General features: G+C 35.7%; 1 protein-coding gene across 1 annotated transcript in view; it reads left to right on the top strand.

Annotated features, from left to right (window-relative positions):
- The window catches only part of ATAD2 (ATPase family AAA domain containing 2), a 58,634-nt gene extending 44,044 nt beyond the window's left edge, over positions 1–14,590 (top strand). Inside the window, exons 20-28 of the mRNA XM_010972610.3 lie at positions 3,332–3,467; positions 4,477–4,673; positions 5,218–5,377; positions 7,348–7,470; positions 7,599–7,742; positions 9,406–9,798; positions 11,334–11,467; positions 12,351–12,479; positions 13,235–14,590. Of these exons, the coding sequence (XP_010970912.2) occupies positions 3,332–3,467; positions 4,477–4,673; positions 5,218–5,377; positions 7,348–7,470; positions 7,599–7,742; positions 9,406–9,798; positions 11,334–11,467; positions 12,351–12,479; positions 13,235–13,279 (1,461 nt within the window). The 3' untranslated portion in view covers positions 13,280–14,590. The remainder of the gene's footprint in view (positions 1–3,331; positions 3,468–4,476; positions 4,674–5,217; positions 5,378–7,347; positions 7,471–7,598; positions 7,743–9,405; positions 9,799–11,333; positions 11,468–12,350; positions 12,480–13,234) is intronic.
- The last annotated feature ends 11,954 nt before the right edge of the window (positions 14,591–26,544 follow it).

Raw genomic sequence — 26,544 nt, 5'->3', positions numbered from 1 at the left:
GTAGAGTGGAATGGGCATTGGACCAGAAATTGGTTGTTTTATAAAATGAATAATCTATATGGATGCAAATAAGCAAGTCCACCTTGAGCCTCATCTAGTCTATACAATCCTTAGAGATTCTGTGATACTGTCTATACAGCATTGGACTATAATACATAAGAAGTGCTGCATATACCGTTACTAGGTACATGAAAGTTTTTCCATGTCAAAACTGCGGTCAGAGTGCCTGTGTGCATGAGCACCAGTGGGCCCTAGCAACCAGCAGTACGGAAAAATGAGAAAGTCATCAGTGAATTAGAAACTTTGATGAATCCATGAAAGACAAAGCAGTGGGAATTAGATTAGATTGGTGTAGGTAACTGCATTTCAAAGCATGTGCATAAAAGGACTGCTTTGAAAGTTGAGAGTGGTTTCTAACTGCGTCAGTGCTAGGTGGGAATTGAAACAGACCTTGGACAACTTTGGGGTAGTTGGCTTTCTGTACTACAGGCCATGCCAGGCAGCAGTGAGCAGAGTTTGTCCTCAGCTAGAGCAGTAAAGGTGGGCCCAACGTCTAGTGTGGTAGAGTGGTGACTTTATCTGTAGGTAGTGATATGAGGAATGGGAAGACCCTTTGCCCAGAAGGCAAATTACAGGCACATTCTGTTCCCAGTGTAGGCTAGCTTCTTCCATAATCACTGAAAGTAGAAGCTAGAATAAGCAGAAAAAGCCTCGGACGATCAGAGATCTCAGAGGCAAAGATGAGTTTATAAATAAGCATTTGAGGAAGGACAGCTCCATGGATAATCATGGTTTACCAACAGACACTAGTGCATCACCAGCAGACATCAGTTGAAGACATTATAAAAGAAATAACCCCTCCCCAAATGAAAACCCCCACAGTACTGAAAAGGAGCAGACACAGATGAAAAATGAATTAGCTAGTTGGAAGATCATGAGATCAGGAATTCTATAGTACAAAAAGGCAGAGATTTGACAAGTGAGGAAAAAGTTAAAGAGCGTGGAAGAGATAGATTCACGTCTAACATCTATTTAATGGGATTTATAGGAGGTGAAAAGAAATGTAGAAGAGCAATATAGTAGAACATTTCATGGAATTAAAAACAAAAGTCTTCAGATTTAAAAGGTCCCCTGTATTCTAACTGATGGATGTAAAAAGGCCCACATCTAGATAAAAATTCGAAACAACAGAAGTACAAAGAAAAATCTAAAAATCTTCCAAGAGAAAAAACAGTACTAGAAAGGACTGAAAATCAAATTGCTTCTAGTTCTCATTCTATTACCCACTACTAATAAGGAGGCAACTGAATAGTATTTTTCAAAGTTTGAAGGAAAAGAATTTTGAACCTGTAATTTTCTCCCCAGTCTATTTAGCATTTGAGTGACAGAGCAAAATAAAGATGTTTTTGAATATACAATGCCTAAGAAATTATTACCTATAAACAACGACTGAAAGAATTATTAAAGGATTATTTCTCCTTGGGTTTTTTTATTTTGCAGAAGTGGCACGTTAGAAGCAGTGAGTGAAGAAAACAGTCAAACTTGTCACAGAATTGTGCTAGAAACTTTTTTTTTTTAAGAACGTGATACTAAATCTAAGTCCATCTTGGTCTGAACTCAAAATGGCAGGAAGGACAATAGTGAAGAAAAATGAGGAAGTAAAAAGCACATTCAGATTTGTATCTGATATGTAGACATTGATTAACCTTAAGTTTGGTTGAAAAAGAAGCTCAAGAGATAAGTCTATTAAAACTTGTAACAATAGAAGAATAGAAGAAATACAGCATACAACTTCCAACCACCAGAAGGGAGGAAAAGGTCAACAAAATAAATGGATTCTAAAATGTAATGGAGAAGAAAAAAGTGCTTGAGTTTCCAAGAAAATTTTGAAAAGGCAATGAGGGGGTTCTTGGCCCACCAAATATGGTAAAGCACACTACATAGTTAGTAATTAAAACTATGAATTTGGGCCAGAATGAACAAATCAATGAAGTACAGTTCATTAAGAGACTCTTGAATGCATGGTAAATCAATACATGAATTAGCTAAAGTAGAGACTTATTTAATAAAAAATGCTGGGACAAAAGGAGGAAAATGTTCATAATTTTTATAAGCTTGGAGCATGGAAGACCCTATAAAGCAGAAAATGCAAAACTATGAATGTAAGTTTCTCTCCATCAGAGGTACCCTAAACAGAGTACACAAGCATCATACAAGGAATGAACATTATTATCCTCTAATAATAATACTTGGAAAGGTGTAGAAGTTTGTTTGGGAATATCATTTTGGGATCTGTTTTGTCTTTATTCTTTTTTTGGCAGTAAACTATACATAACATAGAATTTACCATTTTAACCGTTTTTAATTCAGTGGCATCAAGTACATTACATTGTGTTCACAGGTTTGTGTAGCCATCACCATTATCCATTTCCAGAACTTTTTCATCATCCCAAACAGAAACTCTGTACCCATTAGACAATTACTTCCCATCCCCTCCTTTCCCAACCGTTGGAAATCTCTAATAACCTCCGTCTCTTTGAATTTACCTATTCTAGGTATTGTCATATAGGTAGAACATAAAGTATTTGTCCTTTTGTGACTGGCTTATTTCACTTAGCTTAAAGTTTGCAGTGTTCATCTATATTGTAGCATGTGTTAGAATTTCATTCCTTTTTAAGTTGAATATTCCATTGTATGCACATAAAACGTTTTTTTATCTGTTTATCTGGTGATGAACATTTGGATTATCTCTACCTCCTTGTACTATGAATAATCCTGCTATGATTATTGGTATACAAGTAACTATTGAGTTTTTTTTTCTTCTAGTATTTTTGCATATATACACTGGGTTATGTGATAATTCTGTGTTCAACTTTTTGAGGAGCCACCATACTGTTTTCCACAAAAACTGCACCATTTTACATTCTTACCAGCACAAGTGGTGTGATTTCTCCACATCCTTACCAGCACTTGTAATTTTTCAGACTTTATTCTTATTATTCCTAATGAACCATTGATTCTCATATTTCACTTTGGGTTGTGAAAGTGAATTAATTGATCTCAATGAAACCCTTTAAGTAAAATATCACTATATTAGTTACCATATGAATTATAGTCTGGAGTCTTGAGTTTTAAAGATCTCATGTTTTTTAGTTCCTAATGTATTGCATACATGGTTTATACATAAATCCAGCATATGTAAAATATTTAAGAGATCATTTCTTTATTATATAATTTAGATAGTTATTAAAAATACTGTTGTCTTGAATGATACATAGTATGTGTGTGTATGCATATAAAAATATATAATGCATTTGTTTTCTTTTTTAAGGTGCAAGAATTATTTATCCATGATTATGGAGAAATTTTTAATGTCCAGTTACCTAGTAGAGAAGAACGGACACAATTTTTTGAAGATTTAATTCTAAAGCAAGCGGCTAAGCCTCCTATATCAAAAAAGAAAGCAGGTTAGTTCCTGTATCAAAGTTAATATGTAATAATTTTGAGAAAGTGGGAATAAAATATCAGTTAATGGCATTGCCATCTTCCAATACCACAAGGTCAAAACCTTATTCCTGAGGTTGACACCTCTTACTGCTTAAAAATCCCTGGGCTTCCCATTAAAATAGACTAAAGTTGTTAAAGCATGCAAGGCTTTTCAGAGTGTGGCCCTAATCTATGTGGAATTTTAGCTAGAATTCATAGCATAGCCCCAGTCTGTCTTTCCAAGCCCATTTTTAGAACTTTCCTCTCCCACATCTTCTCCTTACAAAGCACTCTATCTTTAAACCATACACAACATATCCTGTCTTTCCGTAATTTTGTTCATGCTTGTTCCATGTCAGTAATGCTTCTATTCCCAACCTGTCTCTGTCTAAGGAACTGCTTGTCTTAGTGTAACTCATTTTTTCTCCCCTAACATCTGGACAAAATTAATTTACTACCTTAATGACACTCTGTACTTTTTTTATACTACTAATATGACATTAGGGTGATGTTATAATTATGTGTCTTACTTAATAGATTGCAACTTACTGGGGCAGCACTCTCATATTCACTTTTTTATCCTAAGTACTTATTAGTGCATATCTGATTAAATAAAATTAAGCCTTTGTTATATTTGAAACATACCACAATTTTTTAGTAGTTCAGAAATTAACTAATAATGAAGACTTTTTAAAATAATTAGAATATTCTTGTCCTGGAAATATGCAGTTTCAAATTTTTAATAGCCTCTTAAATGATCTTAAAATGGTGATGACTTAGAAATTAGCATTCCAAATTACACATTACCAGTTATTGCTGGAGAGGATGAAGGGGTTGGGATTACGGTAGCACTTCAGTATTTCAGATCTTCTGATTCCTGGCAGATATAAGGAGGATAACCCCTGAAAGTGTGGCTACTATGTGCATTGAATCATTTGTCACTCTTGATATGATGGGAGAGGGTAACTAAAATCTTCCATTCATGTAAAGTTCTGCAGGCTTTGGAGGTACTTCCCGTAGCACCACCACCTGAGCCAAGACCATTGACATCAGAAGAAGTAAAACGACTAGAAGAACAAGAAGAAGATACGTTTAGAGAACTGAGGATTTTCTTAAGAAATGTTACTCACCGGCTCGCCATTGACAAGCGATTCAGAATATTTACTAAACCTGTTGACCCTGATGAGGTATTAATTAACATTTGCATCAGATGTGTTCTGAGCTATAATGCTTCAAAATTAAAGAACATTTGAATAGTTTATGTGGTTCCCTCTGTACACTCTTGTTTTTTTCTATTTAGAAACATGCCAGGTAGTGTCCTAAGCACAGGGAGGCTTCAAGAACTATGTAATGCATTTTCCCTTCCTGTAGAGCATAGACAATTAACTTTGCCCAACTCAAACCTTCTAGAGGTAATTTGAGAATGTCTTAATGCTACATAATATTATTGAGAGTCACACATTTAAGAGTGAGGTCCTAAGTTGACATTGAAGGATAGGTGGCATTTGGATGAGAAAAGAGGTATAGGATGTTACTAGAGGTACAGGAGCCCAAGAATAGGAATGAGTACAAAATAAAACCAGGGTTAAATAGTCAGTTTCAAATTAATCACTTTAATATACTGTCTCTTAAGTATTTATTCTCTCTCCCCTATATTGCCTGAAAATTTTGACTCAGATTTTTTTGTGTTCAGAGTTAATTTAGTGAATTGATTATTTGCTTGAATTTCAGGTTCCTGATTATGTCACTGTAATAAAGCAACCAATGGACCTTTCATCTGTAATCAGTAAAATTGATCTCCACAAGTATCTGACTGTGAAAGACTATTTGAGTGATATTGATCTAATTTGTAGTAATGCTTTAGAATACAATCCAGATAGAGATCCTGGAGGTGAGCATTAGTGTTTTTCGGTTTTTTTCCCTAGTGGGTGGAATGGGGGTTGCTAACACTTAGTGAAGGGTGATTTGCTACTAGATGCTATATTACCAACATTTTACATTCACAATGCCATTCAGTCCTCACAGCAATACCCTCATTTGAGAGTTGAGGAAAATGGAAGTTTAGAGAGGTTAAAAAACTTATTCAAGGTCATACTACCAGGAAATGGCAGAGGCAGAACTCGAGTGCAGGTTTCTTTCACTCCAAAACAATTGCATGATACAGCCTCTAATGAACCACAGAAGTGCATAACAACTTAGCTTGTTTACTTTGTTTATCAATACTCTTTCTCAAAGTAGAAAAATTAAAACTCTCTGTAATAAGTTTGAAAGGATTTTCTTAGTTAAGGCCATTATAATTTTTATTTACAAAATTAATATGGTATAATGCTTACTAATAATAATGTTTTAAAAATTAAATTCCCCATTTCCTTTCTCCAAAGGTGGACACTGTTAAGTTTGGGGATATCTTTCCAGACCTTTTCTATGCATATACACATTCTACCTCACCTACTGAGTCTATTAATAAAATTTATAAAGTAAGGGATTTTTTAAGTGACATATTTGTTCATATATATAATGATATATTCAAATATCTACATATTTGATATAAACTTGTTCATTTCCAAAACAGTATTCTCTCAGGTACTTCTTTTTCCTAGCATCCTATTCTTGTTTTATGGATGCGTTGTTTTTAACTGTCTTGGTGGATAATTTTTTTCAATAATTCTGTTTGCTGCATTAACTCTCTCCTCCAGTACATTGGCTTTCTGTTTTTAAATTTGTAGTGGTTATAAAATTAGCATTGATTAGCATTAGACCCATTGAGAGTTTCTTCAATGATTGAAAAGCTCACTGTTATTTCCCACCCCCAGTCCTTTACCCCAGCCTTCCCTAGATTTTACCCCATAGGTCAGAGTTCTGGAGGTAAGCAGTGGGGAACATGCTATCAAACTGGCAACAGCCCCCTTAACTGCAGAAAGAAGGAAGCATTTACCCTGGAGGAAGAGAGCTTTTTTTGTCTCATTGCAATCATACTGCTGCTGCTTCTCTTTCTGTCTGTTGTGATAGTCTAAAATTACTTTAGACCCGTGGTGTTCACACTTAAGCAGGCATCAGCATCTCCTAAAGGACTTGTTAAGATGCAGCTTTCTGGGCCCCATGTTGACAATTTCTGATTCTGTAGATGTAAGGTAGAGCCTGAGAATGTGCATTCTGACAGGTTCCTGGGTGGTAGCAGTACTACCACACCTCAGGAACTTTGCCCTGCCTTTCTTCAGGCCATGTTAGAAGCCCCCAGCAACAGTCCTTCTGTTATTGTAGCTTTTGCTGTCAACTATAAACTGGGTGTGAATATTGTATCTTACCACCCTGTGAGAGGGACTGATCAAGCTGTTCAAGCAAATTTACTTAACATTCACTTATTACCTGCCTTCTACCTCAAGGCATATTCCAGTTTATAGTGTTTGGACTCAGTTTAGGATTTTTTTCAGTATTTCCTATGTAAGGTTGCTGTTTCACTGTCCTTGTTTTGTGTCTCTGTCAATGTAGTAACATCCTTTTTATCTCTTTGAAATTCTACTAGTTCACTAGTGACACTAATAACCTTCCTTGCTGTTGTCATTATGTTGTTGTGTAGTCTTGCTATTGATTGATTTCTTGTATTTCTTCTGGTATTTCAAAGGGATCTGGATAGGGCAGGGCAATGAAATTGGGTTTAGTCTGCCGTATTGAATGAGATGTCCAGAACATTAGATTAACAGCAAAGACAGAAATAACACAGTTCCAGTAACTTTTACTATTCATGGTGGAAGTAAAATAGAAATGTAGTAAGGCTATAACTTTAGCCTAACATGTTGACTTAATTTTTGTTAAATTATTAAAAGGAAAAATTTTAAATTATATTCTTTATTCATTCCTTAGACCGTCTTATTAGGCATAGAGCCTGTGCTTTAAGAGATACTGCCTATGCAATAATTAAAGAAGAACTTGATGAAGACTTTGAGCAACTTTGTGAAGAAATTCAGGAATCTAGAAAGAAGAGAGGTAGGAAAATGATTTGGCATCAGAAAAAAGATGCTTTTGATGTAGTGTATTGAGTCCTTTTAATTAATTCTTCATGTAATTTTGAAATCTGGAAATTTGATTTGCTATTCCATATGTCTATTTATAAGGTTGTAGCTCTTCCAAATATGCCCCGTCTTACTACCATGTGATGCCAAAGCAAAATTCCACTCCTGCTGGTGATAAAAGATCAGATCCAGAGCAAAATGAAAAGCTGAAGACACCCAGTGCTCCTGTGGCTTGCAGCACTCCTGGTAAGTACACTTGGGTAATTTTTACTTACGAAATTGTCATGTTTATTCTCTTCTAGCCCCATTTACTTTTTCCCTTGCTTTCCTTTATATTGATGCTATAAATTATGTTGATATTTTTAATATTAAGGCAACTTTGTATTCTTGAAATAAATCCAGGCTTATAATGAGATACAACTTGCAGTCCCAGGTCACCTTCCAGTTCACAGTCTTAATTGTGGATTGACTTGATTTGAAACTGATTTTTACTTCCTATAAATCCTAGTCTATTTCCTGTTCCTCTTTATTCTTAGGATATAACTACTGGGTGCCAACCCAAATCCTTTGGATTTCCTGAGGCTTCTCTTCCTTGGCATGCTCTTAATTCCAATTTTTGCTCTATAAGCCCCATAAATGTAAGACTGTCCTCAGCTTTTTAGCCTCTCAGCTATTCATTTGTTTTCCCAGAATTTTGTGCCGTAATTCCTTAATGCTTTGTTAGGTCTCCAGTGCTTTAAACAGATTTTTAAAAATTTTGAATGTATCTGTTTTGCTAGGGTTGGAACCCTCCCTTATTGTACTGTAGGTTTATCCATCCTGGGATAATTGATTTCAGATAGGTAGGGTAAGCCCTTATTTTGTCATAATGGAAAGAAGCAATTGGAAAAGGGAGAATAAGAAAGATGAACCAGCAAGAAACCTCCATTATCAAAATGCTCTTGGTCAAATCAACTTTAAGCAAGTGTGTGTGTGTATGTGTGTGTGTGTGTATATATATATATATACACACACACACATATATATATGTATGTATGTATGTATATGGAAATTGAGGACATGGAAAAAGACTCCCTGAAAACAGTTCATTCCTAGCCATATACCCAGCAGGACTGCATACGTTATGTTAACCAAATGACAGGTACAAGAATGTTCATAGAACCAGTATTCACAATAGCCCAACAGTGGGAGCAACCCAAATGCCAATCAACAGTAGAATGGAAAAATATGGATTATTATGTAACAATGCTTAAACTTCAAGTACATACAATAGTATGGATGAATCTCCCAAATATAAGGTTGCAGTGTGGTTACAGTGCGGCTAGTCTAGGCAGAATGTTTAACTCTGTATACCTTACTTTCTTCATCTGTAAAATGATGTTGATAACAGTAGCAAACCTGATCGAGCTTAAGTGAAATTTCAGTGAGTGAGTGCATATAAAGGGCTTAGAATTCCTGCTATATGGTAAGTACTCAGTAAGTGTAGGCTATTTTAGTCTTGCCCCTCCTCCAGTTCATTCCTCATACTACTGCCAAAGTGATCTTTGTAATTTATGCACCAAACAATTCATTTAAAATTACTCAATTATTTTCCCTTAAAATTATTCAAGATTTTAAAAAAGAATTCAAGTAAACTAACTATATGCTTCAATAAATATATATAGAAACATAAAACAGAATAATAATTCAAGATAAAATCCAAACTCCTTAGTATGATAGGTCATTGCCCACTTTCTACCTTCTTGTCACAGTACTCTCTACTTTTATTTCTATAGTCTAACCATACAAAACTATGGTGATATATCAGATTCTCCTTTTAATATCTTAGGAGGTATTTTTACCCTCACTTACTTAGACTTTATAAAATTGTTAAATGTTCTCTTGTTCTTTTTCTGTAAATTCTCTGAAGCTCAGTTGAAGAGAAAAATCCGCAAAAAGTCAAAGTGGTACATAGGCACCATAACGAAACGAAGGAGGATTTCTCAGGCAAAAGATGATAGCCAGAATGTTGCAGATGACAAAATTGAGAGTGATACAGAGGAAAATCAAGATACAAGTGTAGACCACAATGAGACCGGAAATACAGGGGAGTCTTCAATGGAAGAAAATGAGAAGCAGCAAAATGCCTCTGAAAGCAAAATAGAATTGGGAAATAATAATTCAAGTGCTTGTATTGAGAATGAACTTGAAGAATCTGAGAAGACTACAGCAAGTATAGAATTGAGAAAAGATAGGATTGCTTGCAATGGAGATGCTTCTATCTCTCAGATAATAGATATTTCTGATGAAAATGAAGCAAAAGGTAAGTCTCAAGCAACTTAATAATTTTAAAAGATGTTTCACTCAAAGTTTTTAAATGATTGATTATTATCTCAGTTTATTCCTTTTTTCCTTGTCTTTCAGAGTGCAAGTGTTTAATAGGGAAATTGGCATTATTCTATTTAATAACTATTAAGCTAGTAAATCACTGATGTTAGAAGCACGCTATGGCATCAGACAGACCTGGATTTGAGCCTCTAGTCCACTACTTAGTAGCCTGCTACCTTGGGCAAGGTTCTTAACCCATCAGCCTCAGTTTTCTCATTTGCAAAATTGGGGTGGATGGTTGCTGGGTAATAGGGTATTCTGAGAATTGAATAAAGTAATCCATCTAAAGCATGTAGTAAAGTGCTTGGCTATACAATTTTTAAAAGCTGGCAGGATAACCCTCTCATTTTTAAGCAAGATAAGCAGTTTCCTGTGATTCTTGCTGAGTGATGTAGAACAACTGTTACTCACCCCCATCATTCTTCTATCCCTGTGGTAGGTTAAGTCTACGATGATTTATATTTGTGCAAAAGATCCTGCTCCCAAAGTTTTTCGTTTAGAATTGTCTTCTATCTGGATCTTCTTGGACCTTTTGCAGTAGCTTTGTTTGGTTTTTGGAAAAGCCATACAATATTTAATCTTACAAAGTGAAAAGAAGGGTAACAGGGTTAAAAATTTATTTTGATCAAAAATAAGTATTGACTAAGTTAATGAAACTAGCTTTCTCTAGTGGCTTATAGGCTGTAGGTAAGTCTTTTTCATGGACTTCTTTGAAATGAGTTCTAGTGTGTTTGAGTAATCGTAGCAGAATGGGCTTAGGATATAGCCTTTCCAGTGTGGATATTTTAAATGTTAATTTTCTGGCTATATAATTTAGTATGTTTTGTTTAGATTCTGAGTTGTTATTTTTCCTTTATTGTTAATTTTTTTTAAAAGGACACTATTTTGTGGAACAGGTACCTGTTTACATGTCAGGAAATTTGGGTTCTTTTCTGGCTCTTAAAACAATTAGGTATGTTGACCTTAGAAAAGTCACCTTTCTTGGCCTCACTTTTCTCGCCTATAAGTGAGTAGATAGTTCTAGATAAGGAATAGTCAAACTTTTTCTGTAAAGGGCCAGATGCTCATAACTCTTCAGCCTTGTTGGAAAGCCACATAGGCACGTGTATGTAAAATGGGTGTGGTTTTATTTATAGCAGTAGACCAGATTTGGCCTATGGGTGCTAGTTTGCAACTCCTAGATTACTAAGGCCCCTTCCAGCTCTTAAATTCTATGAGTTTTATGCATAAGTAGAAGACAGTCTTACCTGTTGAGAATTCCCTGAAATACTCTGAGAAAATACTTATCAAATGTTCTTAATTTTTGAGTGTGTAAATGGCAGCATCTTAATCTTATAGCAGACTCAGTAAACCTGATTAGGGTTTGTGTCTTAGTAAATATGTCCTCCTGTTTAATCTGCCTTAATATTTATTTTAGGCGTTATAAAATGTCTGTGAACCAAATAATAGTTACTTACTTTCTCATTTTAGAAATGTATGTTCTGCGAATGACTCGAGCTAGACGTTCCCAAGTAGAGCAACAGCAGCTCATCAGTGTTGAAAAGGCTTTGGCAATTCTTTCTCAGCCTACGCCCTCACTTGTTGTGGACCATGAGCGATTAAAAGTATGTAAATTGAAATCATAATGCTTTCATTGTGCAGTTTACTAACATAACCCACCAAAAGAGGGATTGTAGTAGTACATAGTATCTATTTGGCTTGCAATAAATAATAATCTTTTATGAAAGGATAGACTTGGTATAGAATAACTTTTCATAAGGGCAGTGATTGGAGATGGCTGGTGTGTTGATATTGCAGGTTTTACAGAGTTGTCTATTCACTGATCCCATACATTGTTTTAGTGACCATAACCTTACAACCATTTTAGCTGGTTTTTATTTTTATTTATTTATTTTTTTAGCTGGTTTTTACTTAACCACATGGCATGTTTTTGTTAACTATGAGGTATAGAATATTATGGTAGAACAAGACTTGAATCACAGAAATTCAGAGAGTCCATTTCAGTCGTGAGAAAAAACACTGAGCAGATAGAAAATCCTTTTAGTAAGAAAAGAACCCTGAAATGGTGAGGTAGTTCATCATTTATGTACTCTCTTTTTGTTTCACATAACAGAATTAATTATAATATGCTTATAGTACCATAAAATACCCTGCAAAAAGTTGCCTTTTTTCCTGCTAATGTAGTTTGAAATTATTTTTTAATTTGTCTGTAGAGATTTATGGCTAGAATTGAAATTGGCAACTTCCTCAGCTATAGGTTTTAGGATGGGAGTTATCCAGGCGAGAGGCCAGGATCATAGAATGTTGATAAAGTTAACTTACAGCTAAATGTCAGAGCCACTGTCAGAGGCTGCAGTGTCTCATCATATGGCTTGGTCTGCCTTCTCTCTGGCTTATATGCTAAAATGTCCCCAGATCTTCAAAATTAAAGTATTCTTATCTTAGGGAATTTCTCTCACATGTGTAAACATTCATGTTTTCTTTTAGAATCTTTTGAAGACTGTTGTTAAAAAAAGTCAAGAATACAATATTTTTCAGCTGGAAAATTTGTATGCTGTCATCAGCCAGTGTATTTATCAGCATCGCAGGGACTATGACAAAACAACACTTATTCAGGTAAACTAATCTATATAAGAAATTAATTGATTATAAAAACTTCTAAAGGCTTTTTTTAAATACATCAGTTATGGATTATTTTTAGGTACAACTGAGTTCTGTACTTTTTTAAATCTAACAAATTAGTTTCTGTTTCTTAAATAAACAGTGGAACGCTGTAGTATCTGTAAACTGTAGAAAATCTATTTTGTGTGTGTATTAATGAAGATACGTAGCCCCTTTTTAAGATAGACTTAAGATAGACTTATTTGACTTTACTTAATCTTGCTTAATAGTGGGCCTTAGAGTACTAAGGTTTAAAAAATAGATATTGGCTGATGTTTATATAGTATAATATATATATTACTGGTATCTACTGTATACCGACTAGTATATAAAATATATAGTATTTAGTATACCTACTAAAGTGTGCCATGACACCTACACAGTATCATATATATATATACTAGTATTTACAAAATAATAAAGTATTAATATATATAAATACACCAGTGCCTTGATTATAACTATTTGAATTTAATGTAAGATGAACACATCTCAGACTCATTTCAAAGGGATTTAAATAATGAAGTCCCATCAGTGAATATTGTCTTGTGAGTGTCATGAATACTGAACAAAATTCTGTTTTCACTATCAGATGGGTGAAATAAGGTTGATTACTGCAAAAAAGAAAAAACAAATCACCAATGGGGTAGTGTTTCTTTAATTTTTTCCATATAGAAACTTATTATTTTTCTCTTCTATCTTTTATCTAGAAAATGGAGCAAGAGGTAGAAAACTTCACTTGTTCCAGATCATGATAATCATGGTATCAAATATTCTTTATATTCAGTTCCTATTTAATTCACCTTTGTCATGTTTGCATAACTGATAAAAGATGAAATCCTGCATCTTTAAGGAAAAGATTAAAATAGTAAATAAAAATATTTAAACTTTCTGGTATTTATGTACATGTGTAAGATAAATTACAGAGATAACTGATAAATATTTGAAGTTTGATTAAACAAGGCACTGTGGTAATAGTATTGCTGTGGGTATCAGTAGTTGATGTGTGGCCAACTCTTAATAAAGTTATTTTGATAACCAATGTTTATGGCACTTAAGAGTACATTGACATTGACGTTTTAAGCACTTTTAATTTTATCCTTCCTAGAAATAGTTTATCAGACTAGAGACTTACTTGACCATCGTGTCTTTGCCATCCTTTTGTTATGTTTGTTTTCTTTAGTGCCCATTTCCCACCTGCCTTTAGCTTCCTCTTGCCTGTTCACTTAAAAGCCAGTGTTCAAGTCATAATTTGCAGGGGGTTCCTTGAATAACTTCTCACTTCTGGCTGCACCACAATTCTGTACTTGAATGTCAAAATTAATGCTTTTTAGATAAACATTTTTATTATTCTAATTTGGGTTAATAAAAATGTAAAATATTTTTGATTTACTTTTATGATTATACTTAACAACCAAAATATTAGTAACTACTTGTTAAACATTTGTAATAGCACAGAGTTTTTATATTTGAAAACTGTTTATATCCTTCTAAATGTGTGTTTAGGTTGTATTCTATAGATGCCTTTTATATACAATTATATAAATATAAATATAAATTTTGTATTGATACCAAAAATACATTTCTTAAAGCAATAAAACCATTCACCACCATGCATATTCTTTCTCCCTCCCTTCCTCGCCTTTTTTTCTTCTTTTTTTAAGGAGATATTCTAGTATGAATTTGTGAAATAGCTTCTGTTGGAAACTTCTTTTGAGGGGAATAGAGGGTAGTGATTTCATATGAGATATTCTGATTCTAATACCATTTCTGAGTTGAACTGTCTTTTATTGTCGATTATCTGCATATTGTATTTAAAGCCTTCTAAAACCCCATAATTCAGATACCTTAATTAGTAGATACTGTCTTATGTAATGCATCACGCAGTGCCAGTAACTGAAAACGTTTAAGTATGTGTATATTCCTGCGTTCCCATGCACACACACACATACTCGTTTTTATTGAAGTTTATTATAACTTATTCTAGTGGCATCTCTTATAACTAGGATTTCATTTTGTATGTATGCCTTCTGTAATAAATTTTAAAGGTGAAAATTGCTTCTCAATTTTGTTTCTATGTCTTCATTTTTTTTAAATGTCCTAAAAATAATGCTATGCAAAACAAGTATAAAAATCTGCTTTATTACTGTGCATAATTTAAAATGCTATTGACCCTGGAATGTTTATATTCATTAGCTACAAAGATTAATGTGCTTCTTTTTCTTTCATTCCCTACTGTCTACAGACATGGGAAATAATTTATCTACATTCCTATGTAGACTTCTAAAACCATGCTGAAATTTGTAAGCCTAGAATGTTTCTTTCTCATTTTTTGCTTAAAAGTACAATCAGGCTAAAGTATTAGGCAAGAAAAAGAAACAGGCATCCAAATTGGAAAGGAAAAAGTAAAACTCTATTCACAGATGATCTTATATGTAGAAAATCCTAAAGAATCCACAAAATATTTGATAGAACTAGTAAATTCCACAAAGCTGTAAGATAAGTCAACATAAAAATCAGTCATATTTCTGTATAATAGCAATGAAAGATCCAAAAAAGGAAACTAAGAAAGCAATTCCATTTACAATAGCATCTAAGACAATAAAACACCTAGGAATGTTTAACCAAGGAGGTGGAAACTTGTACACTGATAACTTCAAAATCTTGCTGAAAAAATTAAATAAGACCTAAATAAACAGAAAGAGATCCTGTGTTCATGTGTTGGAAGATCTTGTCTTCATGTATTAGGAAACAATGTTAAAATGTCAGTATTCCCCAAAGCAGTCAGTAGATTCAGTGCAATACCTATTAAAATCCTAAAGGCCTTTTTTACAGAAATGGGAGCGTTAATCCTAAATTCATAATGGAACTGCAAGGGACCCTGAATAGCCAAAACAATCTTGAAAAAGAAGAGAAAGTTGGAAGACTCACACTTTTTTACTCCAAAATGTACAGAAAGTTACATTAGTAAAACAGTGTGGTACTGGCATAGGGATAGACATATAAACATCAGTGCAACAGAGTTGAGAGTTCAGAAATAAATCCACATTATCTGTGGTCAGTTGACTCTTAACAACCGTGGCTGAGACCATTCAGTGGGGAGAGAATAGTCTCTTCAACAGATGGTGCTTGGAAAGTGACATCCATATGCTAAGGAATGAGGTTGAACTTCTACCTCATACTATATACAAAAATAACAAAATGGAGCAAAGACCTAAATTTAAGAGCTGAAACTATGAAACTTTAGAAGGAAACAAGGGCAAATCTTGATGGCCTTGAATTTGGTGATGATTTCTTAAATATGGCATCAAAAAAAAAAAACCTCCACTAGCAACTAAAGGGAAATTAGATAAATGGTACATCATCAAAATTAAAAACATTTATGCCTCTACAGATAGTATCTGTTCTATAATTTTGTAATTATGTAACTTAATATCATATCTTAAAACTTAACAAGAAAAAAACAGTCCAGTAATGGATATTTCTATTAACAGTTTTGAGGAGTACTGATCAAGTATTTGGGAAGATAACGGAATTTGTTTTTTCTCATGATTGGGGCTATGGGTTTGGGGGAGGAAGATCACAGAAGCAAAGTGATCATATCAAGATTACATGCGATCAGTGTGTTATGACTGTTGATTGACCTTGATCACCTGGCAGAAGTGGTGTTTCTCAAGTTTCTCCACTGTAAAATTACTGTTTTGAGTACTGTGTTCCAGAAGAAGATCACTGTGTACAGCCCATTCTTAAGGAATGAGGAGTTATGCTCCCCCTTTGCCTTTAAAAAAAAAAATGATTCTATCAGGGATCCTTTTAAGTATGCACTGTAGAATCAACTGAAGTTATTTTAGACTCACTTAAGGACTTGGTTAGGACTTGAGTATAAGGTAACTACTTCTTGATGGGAGGTATTGTGGGGGTAAAAACTCACTTTATATTAGGATAGAGGAAAAGATTGCTAGTTTGCCTCCTACTACCCATTCTCTCATTCCTTGTAGCAAAGCCCTGAGCTGGAAAATGATGTTTTCTGGCTTCCATTGCAGCAGTATGTGGCCATGTGACTAAGTTCTAGCCAATGAGATACAAAATGAACCTGCTTCCTTTTACCTGCTGCCTGGGGGGAAAATATGTCAATATTTTTATATATATATATATTTTTTTTATACAAAGAGAGCCAAAAGTGCTCTCACCCCATACCTTCCAAAGACCTTTCCTAGAAATTGTGCCCATGTTCCTTTCTATCTCATTGGCTAGAACTTAGTCACATGGCTGCATTTTGCTGCAATGGAATAGAGAAAGAGAGAGGGAGGGAGGAAATAACTGGAACTCCAGAAGCTATCTTGGACTATAAGGTGACCTTAAAGATGGAAAGATTCAGGGACAGTAGTATTTTTAATGCTTAGGGTCTTATTCAGGACTTGTTGCTTATAGGAAGTAAAAGCTGAAAAAGTAAAAAGAGCCACTGAGTCCTTGAGCACACAAGTGGCATGGCCAAATGGACTTGAAAGCTTTCCTTGGATGGCCTAGAAAAGTGTCAGACTAGAGACAGAAGAGTCAAAAGAAAAACTTCAGAAGCATTTTTGTAAAGGAAAACTTAGTAAGACCTTGCCTAGTAATACAGTGCCTTCTAAAGATAATTCCATAGTTGTCGAAATAAGCCCCTGAGGATTGGTGGAGATATTTAGAGTAATAGAGAAAAAATTGCCAGTTTCAGGGATGAGTTGAATACAGTTGGAAACATTCTGATTTTCAAATAATACTGGGAGGCAGAAGTCTTTATAATCCATAGTTTGACTATAACTTGTGGTAGGCTAAAAAACAGCCACCCAAAAGGTATCTTCATCCTAATCCCTGGGGCCTGTGATTGTTTCCTTCTGTGGCAAAATAGAAAAAGAAAAGTTTCTTTAGATGTAATTAAATTCAGGGTATGCAATGCAGAGATTATTCTGGATTGTGTGGACCCTAAATACAGTTACGTATCCTGATGAAAGGGAGATAGAGTGAGGTTTTAGAAGAAGAGGCAATGTGACCATCAAGTCAGAGATTCAAGTCTTGTGGCCACAAGCAAGGCAATGCTGGCAGCCAGTCCACCAGGAGCTAGATGAAGCAAGGAACCAAGTTCCCCCTCGTTCCTCCAGAGGAGTGCAGCCCTGCCAACACCTTGATTCTGGCCTCTAAAGCTGGAGGAGTTGTGGCTGTCTATAAGTCAATGATGATGAGAAAGAGCAGCCATTTTAAGTCCCTCCCATTGAGGTGAGTCTTCCTCAGGAGGTGAGATGGTCATATGAGAGCAGGATGAGGAAGGAAATGAAAGAGGTTCTGAATCGATTTTATAGGAAGGGGAATTTCTCACCTTGGAGTAGGAGTGCTAAAAGTTTCAAAGCAAAAGGAAGGAGAATGGTTTTTGCTTTTTTTAAACAAATTTTGTTCAGGGTGGAAAGCATGATTGGAATTTCTTCAAACTACACTTAATGAAGGAGACCAACAACTGCCATTTCTCTGAATCAGATGTGCGCTTCTTAGTCTTTTTCATGCTCTGCCACACCAGTACGTATCTAACTCCTACTATCCTTCATTTCTCAGCATAAGTCACAAAATCAAACGTTTTTTTAGGTCAGGAACTATGTGTGTTTCATTTTATGATTATAGATCCAGCACTTATTAATAGGTCTGTATTTGACACTAAATAAATACTGCTTGACTGAATGAGCAGTGGATAAGGAGAGCAGATTAAGGAGCAGAACAGGAAGATACAAAGTTGTTAGAAAACAGGCCCGTGGGGCTGCGGTTCTGAAGGGAGGCCTGCCCTTCAGGAAAGGAGAGTGAGATGGAGCTAATAGCATCTAATTAAAAGTTACAAAGTCATGTCAATTATATTTTTAGAAGTTGCTTCTGTTAGTTTTATTCAATTTCAAGGCTACAAAAGAACAAATTTTCACTTCAGCTTGCTAATAGTTAATTGTTCAAATATTGGACATGTTTGTGAGATTGAAACCCATCTAATTAATGATTGTGTATTCTTAGCCTTGCATATTCAGTAACGTGACTAGAAAGACTGGAAGGTTTGTGGATTTTTTCATTTGGTTTTCTTAGTAGTTCTGGGAACAAACACAAAATACCAAGAAATACATATTTATACATAAATGTATATTTACATATTTAAATTATACAAAATAGGGTATAAAATACATAGTTTATATGTAATTATATAAAACAAGTTGTATATATAAAATAAATTATATTTATACGTAAATAGTGATGAGAGAGCAGCCATCAGACAGTGTTTGGTTAATAACATGGGTTTTATTGGTTAAGATTCTTTTGGTTGCAAGCAATAGAAATTTGCTCTGGCTCATTTTAACCTTTAAGGCATCTTTAGGAAGGATGTAGTTACCTCACAGATGGTCAGAACAACCAAAAGTCAATGGAGAGAACCAGGGCTGCTGCAAGCCCTTAGAGGAATTCTTAAAATAGTTGCTATTAATGTGACAAATGTCCGCGAAGACACTCAGGCTCAGTGCTTCTCCATTCGACATTACAAAATTCCCCCTAACAAAAACTGGATTGGTCTTGATGTCCTGCCTAGCTTTGGCCAGAGGCCAGGGTCACATAATTTAGACATCCCTGTAGAAAACCCCCATGGTAAGCAAATATGAACCAGAAGCCGCCCCAAGAGCTGTCTGTCATAAAGGTTAACAAAGACACAATTTACTGACATAATTTCTAATGTGCACTTAAACCAGTTCTTTGAGCTATAGAACTGGTGATCTCTCAAACTTTGTGTGTGCTTTAAACACCATATTTTATTTAATACTTACGAAGACCCTAGGAGGTGAATTCTCATGCTATTTTCATTTTACAAATAAAGAAATTGAGGCTTACGTTAGGTAATTTACCAATTTCACACATAAGTGGCAGAAGCAGGACTCCACTAGGTCTGTGTGATAGAAATCCATGTTCTTCATCACCGCCCCTGAACAGGCACTGTAGATAGCCTACTTGTAGGCTCTTGGCATTCAGTGTCCTGATGTGTGACACTGTTGGCAATCTGCAAACATCTGTAACTCCACCTGAGACTGTTCTTGTGCTCCGTGCTGGAAGTGACAGGAAGTTAACATCCCTGGGAATAGCTGCCAACCAGACAAAGGTAGGAGCCAGTGAAGAATACCTCAGTTCCCTTGTCCCTTGGGTGGGACAACTCTGAGGAGTGTTCTGTACTTTGTCTTGGTTCACCATTGGAGCTGAGCCCTAGGTCTCAGAGCAATAACCTGCTTGAAACAGACTCCATTAGCTTCCTTCCCTTCCCTTTCTCACTCCCCACTCCCCTGACGGTATTTCTTGGCGCTACCTCCCAAACGACTCACTCTCACATCTTTTTCTCTGGATCTGCTTTACAGAGAACCCAAGACCCTCACTCCCTTTATACAGTAAAAGTAGAAAAATATGAAATGCCCCAACAATAACTGAATTTTTTTGTTTTCTCAACTACTGTTGAACCTCACAAATCAACATTCTTTTCCTCAGTATTTATTGTGATAGCCTAACAATTTTATTTTCAAATTTATCCCCATTTTAAAGATTGTCTTAATTATTTTGTAGCAATGTTAAATTATGTTTTTTATTCTACTTTTAAGAGGAAAAATCTGGAAGCTTCATGTTTAGGCTATGTAATTTTAGTATGCAAAGGTTGGAATTGAAATCACTACATTTGAGCAATCAACCCTGCCAACATCCGAGCTCTGGCTGGGAGTCAGAGAATAGCACTTAACATGCAGTGAGAGGGCTCTTGGAATACTACTACCTTCAGAGCACATGCCAAATCAAAATCATTTAAACGTCCAAAAGATTTGAGACAAAACAGTTAACAAATGAAAAAGTGCCAAACATGGGTATCCTGGACATGCAGACATTGTGAGCTACAAGTATTGGTTTAAAGGACCATTGTGAAACTTCAACTGGCTTAAAGATTGACTTGGAGAGAAAAGAGTGGGGAGGCGCTCATTGCAATAGATAATGTATTCATGAAATAATTTGGAAACTGATTACGTGTGATGAATCCTAATTATAGCTATTTACTGTGGTGAATATTTAGGAAAATCAGGGTCTTAAAAAAAGGCACTAGCGTCTGCTTTAATTATTTAGGAAGAAAAATAAGTTACCCCAATCTTATGTTCTGTAATTATTTTTTACATTCAGTTTACATGTTTTATATTTAGGACCACAGCATATGTCTCTTTTCTGTTTCTTCCTAAAAATTTTCTTAAGACTCCTTTCCCACCCACCAGGGAGAAAATGTAAATTACCACCATCACTCAAATGAATTCCCTGGTTTCTTCTGAACCTTCACCTCACAGCTGTTGCATGAAATATAATCACTAAAGTACTAGCTAAATGAAAATGTCTATCCAAAATGACGGTTTTCTAATATCCTTACACCAAATAACTTTGCAGGAGAAGAAACAGAGATAATTAAACACATTTTTTTTCCATCTAAAAATAGCTAATCTGGAAATACACCAAGAGGCTAATAGTGAGTGGTAAGGAAGGGAGAACCATGAATGAATTCTTATCTCTATTTTTTTTTTAAGTTTCTGTAAAGTGATTATATTCCTTTGGCAACAAAATATTTTATAAAAATGTGAAAGTTGCTTTTTAAGCTGTAATTTGTATTTTAATTGTGAAATCTGAAATATCTAATAGGAGGCAAAAAAAGATCACAAAAAACTTGTTTATCTAAACTGAAACATCATGTATTTTTTATATTTTTATACTCTCCTGCCACTGTCTTTGGGCAACTGTTTCTCAAAACAAGTTGTTCAAAGGCTGTAGATCTTACCTGATGATCAGAAAGGAGGTATTTAACCTTTGGCTACATGCATAATATAAGCATAGCATTATATCACTTTGCGGGCTGCAAACTGCATACCTCTCAGCTAGCTATGAAACAGGAGAGAAAGAAATGTGTAAGAAGAAAGTAAATTACAAAAATACCTGAACTACAAAATAGTTGACCAATTCACAAGAGGTCCAAGCTAATTGGTTTACATTTTCAATATATAATATTCATAATTAAAAAGACAAGACAACACGAAGATATTATTTAGGGTATTTTGATTGTATCCATGAGGTCAGGGACCATGTCTGTTTTGTCCAATTAATAGCTGCTGAATTTATATATTTAGGTGTATATCCCAATGCCTATAAAGCATTAGGAGAGAAAGAAGAATGAGATATGGTCCCTGCCCCCTAAGGAAGGTGTAATACAGTAAAATTACATGTTAATGCACCTAAATTGCCTCATATCTCAGTAAAGAATTCGGGTTTGCTTTTACTTTCTTATCATCCATGGCACAGAAGGACAGACATCATGGTGCTGTGGAGAAGCAGGGCCTGTGGCATCAAACATGGGCTTCAATCTTCTTGATCATGTTCTCCCAAAAAGATGCCTTTTGTTAAGGCAAAATTGCAGAGACGTTTACCGCTCAGCAAAATGTCCTTGTGCTCCTCCACTTGTCCTGTGACTAGGGCCGATCAAACAGCTCTAAGCCAAAGTGCCATGTGTCACTTCTAAACCGAAGCCTTTAATTGCTGGTGGAAAGCTCTCTTCCCTCTGCCTCGGCAACCTAGAAGACGTGTATTCCAAATGATACAGCCAGAAAGAGGAAGCAGCCTGGATCCCCGAGTCTCCAATTAGTAGGAGTTGCCCCTGGGAGTCACTGAGAGCAACAAGAAACCTTGATGAATGAGAAGTAAATCATTATTTGTTATAGCAGCACAGCCTGGTCTGTTCTGACAAATAGAACTAATATAATAACCACCTGATGGTTGTTGAGCCCGTGATGGAAGAATCAGTATGAAGGCAAGACTATGAGATCTGCTTTATAAAAGTAGCCAAAAATTGATGTCTTTCTGTGCTATTCACTTCACAAACAATGGAAAAGACCTGACCAACATCCAGCCCTACCCAAGCCCTTGCTATGCACTCTTTAAACCTGAATAAACCTTTGTTGCCACAACTTGTGGGACTTTTGCAAAGCCATCTTCTTGGGCCTCAGTTTTCCTTGTCTGTAAAATTGGGCATGTAGTCCTAGCACTCAGGATTGTCCTGAAAGTAAATTACATAGCAAAGCACTTAGCTCAGGGCCTGGCAGGTAGAAGTGCTTCACAAGAATTGTTTCCTTCCCTATCTTTTATCTGAGGCCAGAGGTTCTCAACACCGACTGCATTTTAGAATCATTTGGGAAGCTTAAAAAAAAAGAATCAATGCCCGTATCCCATCCTAAACCAAATAATCAGAATCTGGAGATAAGGCTGGGGCATAGATGTTTTTTAAAAGCATCAGGTGATTCTGTTGTCCAGCCAGGGTTGAGAACCATTGCCCTAGGCAATGTGTAAATAAAATATTTGATTACACGTTTATTTCAAATAAAGCCTTCATAACTAAAAAAGAAAAAAAGACATAGGGTGACCACTTTTTCACAGACTTGGAGCTTTAAAAAAAGGCTTATTTATAAATGACAGGCACAAAGAGTCAATAAGCAGTTACTGGATGCTCTCAGTGACTGAAGGGCATTCCGATAAGCCCCGTGATGTTGCAATGAAAAGAACAGGCTCAGGTACCGTTGACGTTGTTTATAGTGATGACTGTTTTGTGTTGTTATGGGCTGAACTGTGTCTCTCTGAATTCAGATGTTGAAGTCCTAACCCCAGTACCTCAGAATTTGTACCTGGAGATAAAGTCTTTGCACAGGGAATTAAATTAAAGTGAGATCATTAGGGTGGACCCTAATCCTATATGATTTGTGTCCTTATAAGAGAGGAGTTTGAACACAAACATGTACAAATGGAAGACGATGTGAAGACACTGGGAGAAGACAGCCATCGATCTACACGTCAAGGAGAGAGACTCAGGGCAAATCCTTCCCTGAGGGGCCTCAGAAGGAGCCAGCCCTGCTGACACCTTGACCTCACACTTAGAGCCTCTGGAACTTTTAGAAAAATAAATTTCTGTTGTTTAAGCGACCCAGTCTGTCATGCTTTATTACAGCAGCCCCAGCAAACGAATATAGCTATCCATGCTGCAGCTAAAGCATGTGCTAGGTTTTTGGTGAGTGGGAGAAATAGCTACCCTGCCTCCGTTTTATTAAGAGATGTTCAGAGAGATGGAGTTTTATGAGGTCCTTGAACTGAGTATTTCAGCTGTTTGATAAAAAGGTAATTTAAAATATTAGAGAAGGCTGCCTGTTTATAAGGTTACTGGGAAACTGACTGGGCAGGTTAACCTCTCCAAACCTTGGCTTCCTCATGGTGTTAACTGCAAACAGCATCAACTACCTCACAGAGACACCAGGAGGGTAAAATGAGATAACACATCTAAAGTATCTGGAGATTAGTGAGCTGTGAGGTTTCCTGAAAGACGGAAGTTTGCAATGGGTCGGAAAGTTCTTGATGACTGAAGTAGAATTTCCCTTGCAGTTTTGATGTTCAACCATCTGACAGTTTTAGGAATGGATATCTCTTCTTAGAGATACTGACTTGAAAAATTTTTTATTGAAGTATAGTTTGCTTTACAATGTTGTGTTAGTTTCAGGCATACAGCAAAGTGAGTCAGTTACACATATATATATTCTTTTTCAGATTCTTTTCCACCACAGGTTATTATAAGATATTGAATATAGTTCCCTGTGCTATAAGGTTGGTCCTCATTTGTTTTATATATAGTAGTATGTATATATTAATCCCAAACTCCTAATTTATCCCTCCTTCCAAGATATTGACTTTTTATATAGCTTGTAGCCCTTGGTACTACAAGAATGTTGTAAGTTTTTCCTCAATTATAAGCATTTTTCTAGATCAGTATTTCTCGAAGTGAAGTCTACAGGTCATTCACATAAGGGTCACAAGCTGCCTGTCAAATGTAGATTCATGACCTCACCCCCCAGATTTACTGAATGGAGACTCTCCCGGGAGCAGAGTCTGAGAATTCACACTTTAAACAAAGTTCCCAGATAATTTTCATGCACATTAAAGTTCCTCTGCTAAGACTTTAAACAAAGGAAAGCCTTACGTTTTCTCACTCTAATACTGCTTTCTAGTTGGCTGTTCTCCTAGGGTTATTTGTGTCCTAAGATTTTAGGTCAAAAAACATACACTGGTACATTTTTTTCAGAAGTAGTGTCAACATAGCCACTAACTTTTTGGTGGAAAAGTACACACCAATGAGTGAACCAACCCAGGTGACACCATGAGTTTTTTAAAGTGCATCAACAACTACTCTTTGAATAAATACTGCGAAATCAGTTTTCCCCCTTTTCTTGTTTTGCATCTATAATCCTATAGTCCTTTATATATGGACTTATGCTAGACACAGAAATTGGGGAGGAGTAGAGTGCGGAGGGCACTTATCAAAATACTAAATTGTTTTTACTGTTGTTATCAATAACATTATTGTTTTCACAAAGCAAGCACTAAGAGGGATAGGAAATGACCCTAAATTGACTTTGAAAATTTGCTCAGTCTGAACTAGCTTTAAGTAGGAACGTTTTTTGTTCACCTTCTGAAGTAGCCATTAGAGAGAATTGTAGGAGTATTTCACTAGGGCTAAATTCGCAAGTTCACCTGGCTCCAGTTAAAACGTTAAAGCATCTTAGTTTGATGTCTTTTTGGCCAATCTGTTTCATGGTATAGTGTTTTTCAGAAGATTCTTTCACCAAAAGTAGAAAAAGGAAAAATAATAACAGAAGGAAACTACTTCAAAAAGTGGTGTTGAAAGTCTGTGCCTCTTCAGATGACACGAGGGCTTAGAACTTCTGATTCAAAGCTCTTCATTTCCCACAAATATATATTTTTTTCACTGTTCCAAAGGTGGAAGAGGCTCTGAATAGCAAAAGTTCTGTGCTTTTTAAAATCTACTGGACAATTTCTCATCTCTAACAGTACTGAAGTTTTGCTATGCCAGACTGTGTATGACAAATCACAAAACATATGCATAAAAAAATCAACTCTTCTAATTGTGCCAATCCATGGGTGAAAACTTACTTCTGGAGCCGCACAGCTGTTGAAATCAGTCATATTTACAATTTTTACAAATGAGTATATTTTAATAAAAACAAGTTACTTTGTAAGTATGATCTCCAAACAGATTTATGTGGGCTGGCACAATCTGCTATGCTAAACATATATTCATATTGCTTAGGTCTGCAACCAGTTTTTTTTTTTTATTTGAGTGGTGATGATAACAGTCTTGCTTTGTACAAGGATACTAAATAATTGGCAGCTATTCAGCTAAGGACACTGTTCTCAGCACTGCTATTAAAATTGTTTTCCTGGACAGAATTGCCCTCTGGGCCTGGCCCTAAATTGGGAGAATTTTGGGCTGCTGGCATTGGGCAGACAGCTTATAGAGAAAAGGAGGTGACTATAAACTGATGCTAAAGAAGGGGAGGAGAAAGAGGAGGATGGGTGGGAGGGAAAAAAGGAAGGAAAAAAGGAAGGGAGGGAGGGAGAAAGGAAGAGAGAGAGAGAGAAGTTAGGTTCATATTCATCAGTCCCTTAGAGGGGTCTCTGTATGTACCTCTCCTTGATCTAACAGCTCCTCTTGCTTGATGTCTTTATGCTCATGCTTTTGCCTGGTTACTAGACTGTAATCTTCTTGAAGACAGAAATACTGCCTGACTCAGCTTTGCATCTCCCACAGTGCCTGGCATATACTAGTGCTCAAAAACCTAGCTGTTAAGTGCATGAACAAAAGAATGAATTTCCGTTTCTGAAGTATTTCCTTTCCTTAGCGATAAATCCTAAGCAGTTCTCAGTGGGCACAGTACTGCCCCCTAGGGGGCATATTGAAATTTTGTGGGGGCAGTTTCTGTTCAGTAGTTCTCATTTTAGTGCCAGTTTTTCCATAATGAAAAACTTTTTCTTATTTTTATTGATATTTGTAAAGTATTTAGAACAAATTACTTTTGCTTGTTTCATCTTTATATTATTAGAATATTACAGTGGTTTCTTGTACATAGTTTAC

The sequence above is a fragment of the Camelus bactrianus genome, chromosome 25 (assembly GCF_048773025.1).
Source record: "Camelus bactrianus isolate YW-2024 breed Bactrian camel chromosome 25, ASM4877302v1, whole genome shotgun sequence".
Taxonomy (NCBI): domain Eukaryota; kingdom Metazoa; phylum Chordata; class Mammalia; order Artiodactyla; family Camelidae; genus Camelus; species Camelus bactrianus.
Note: the sequence above shows the minus strand (reverse complement) of the source record. Positions and strands in the feature narration are given on the sequence as shown.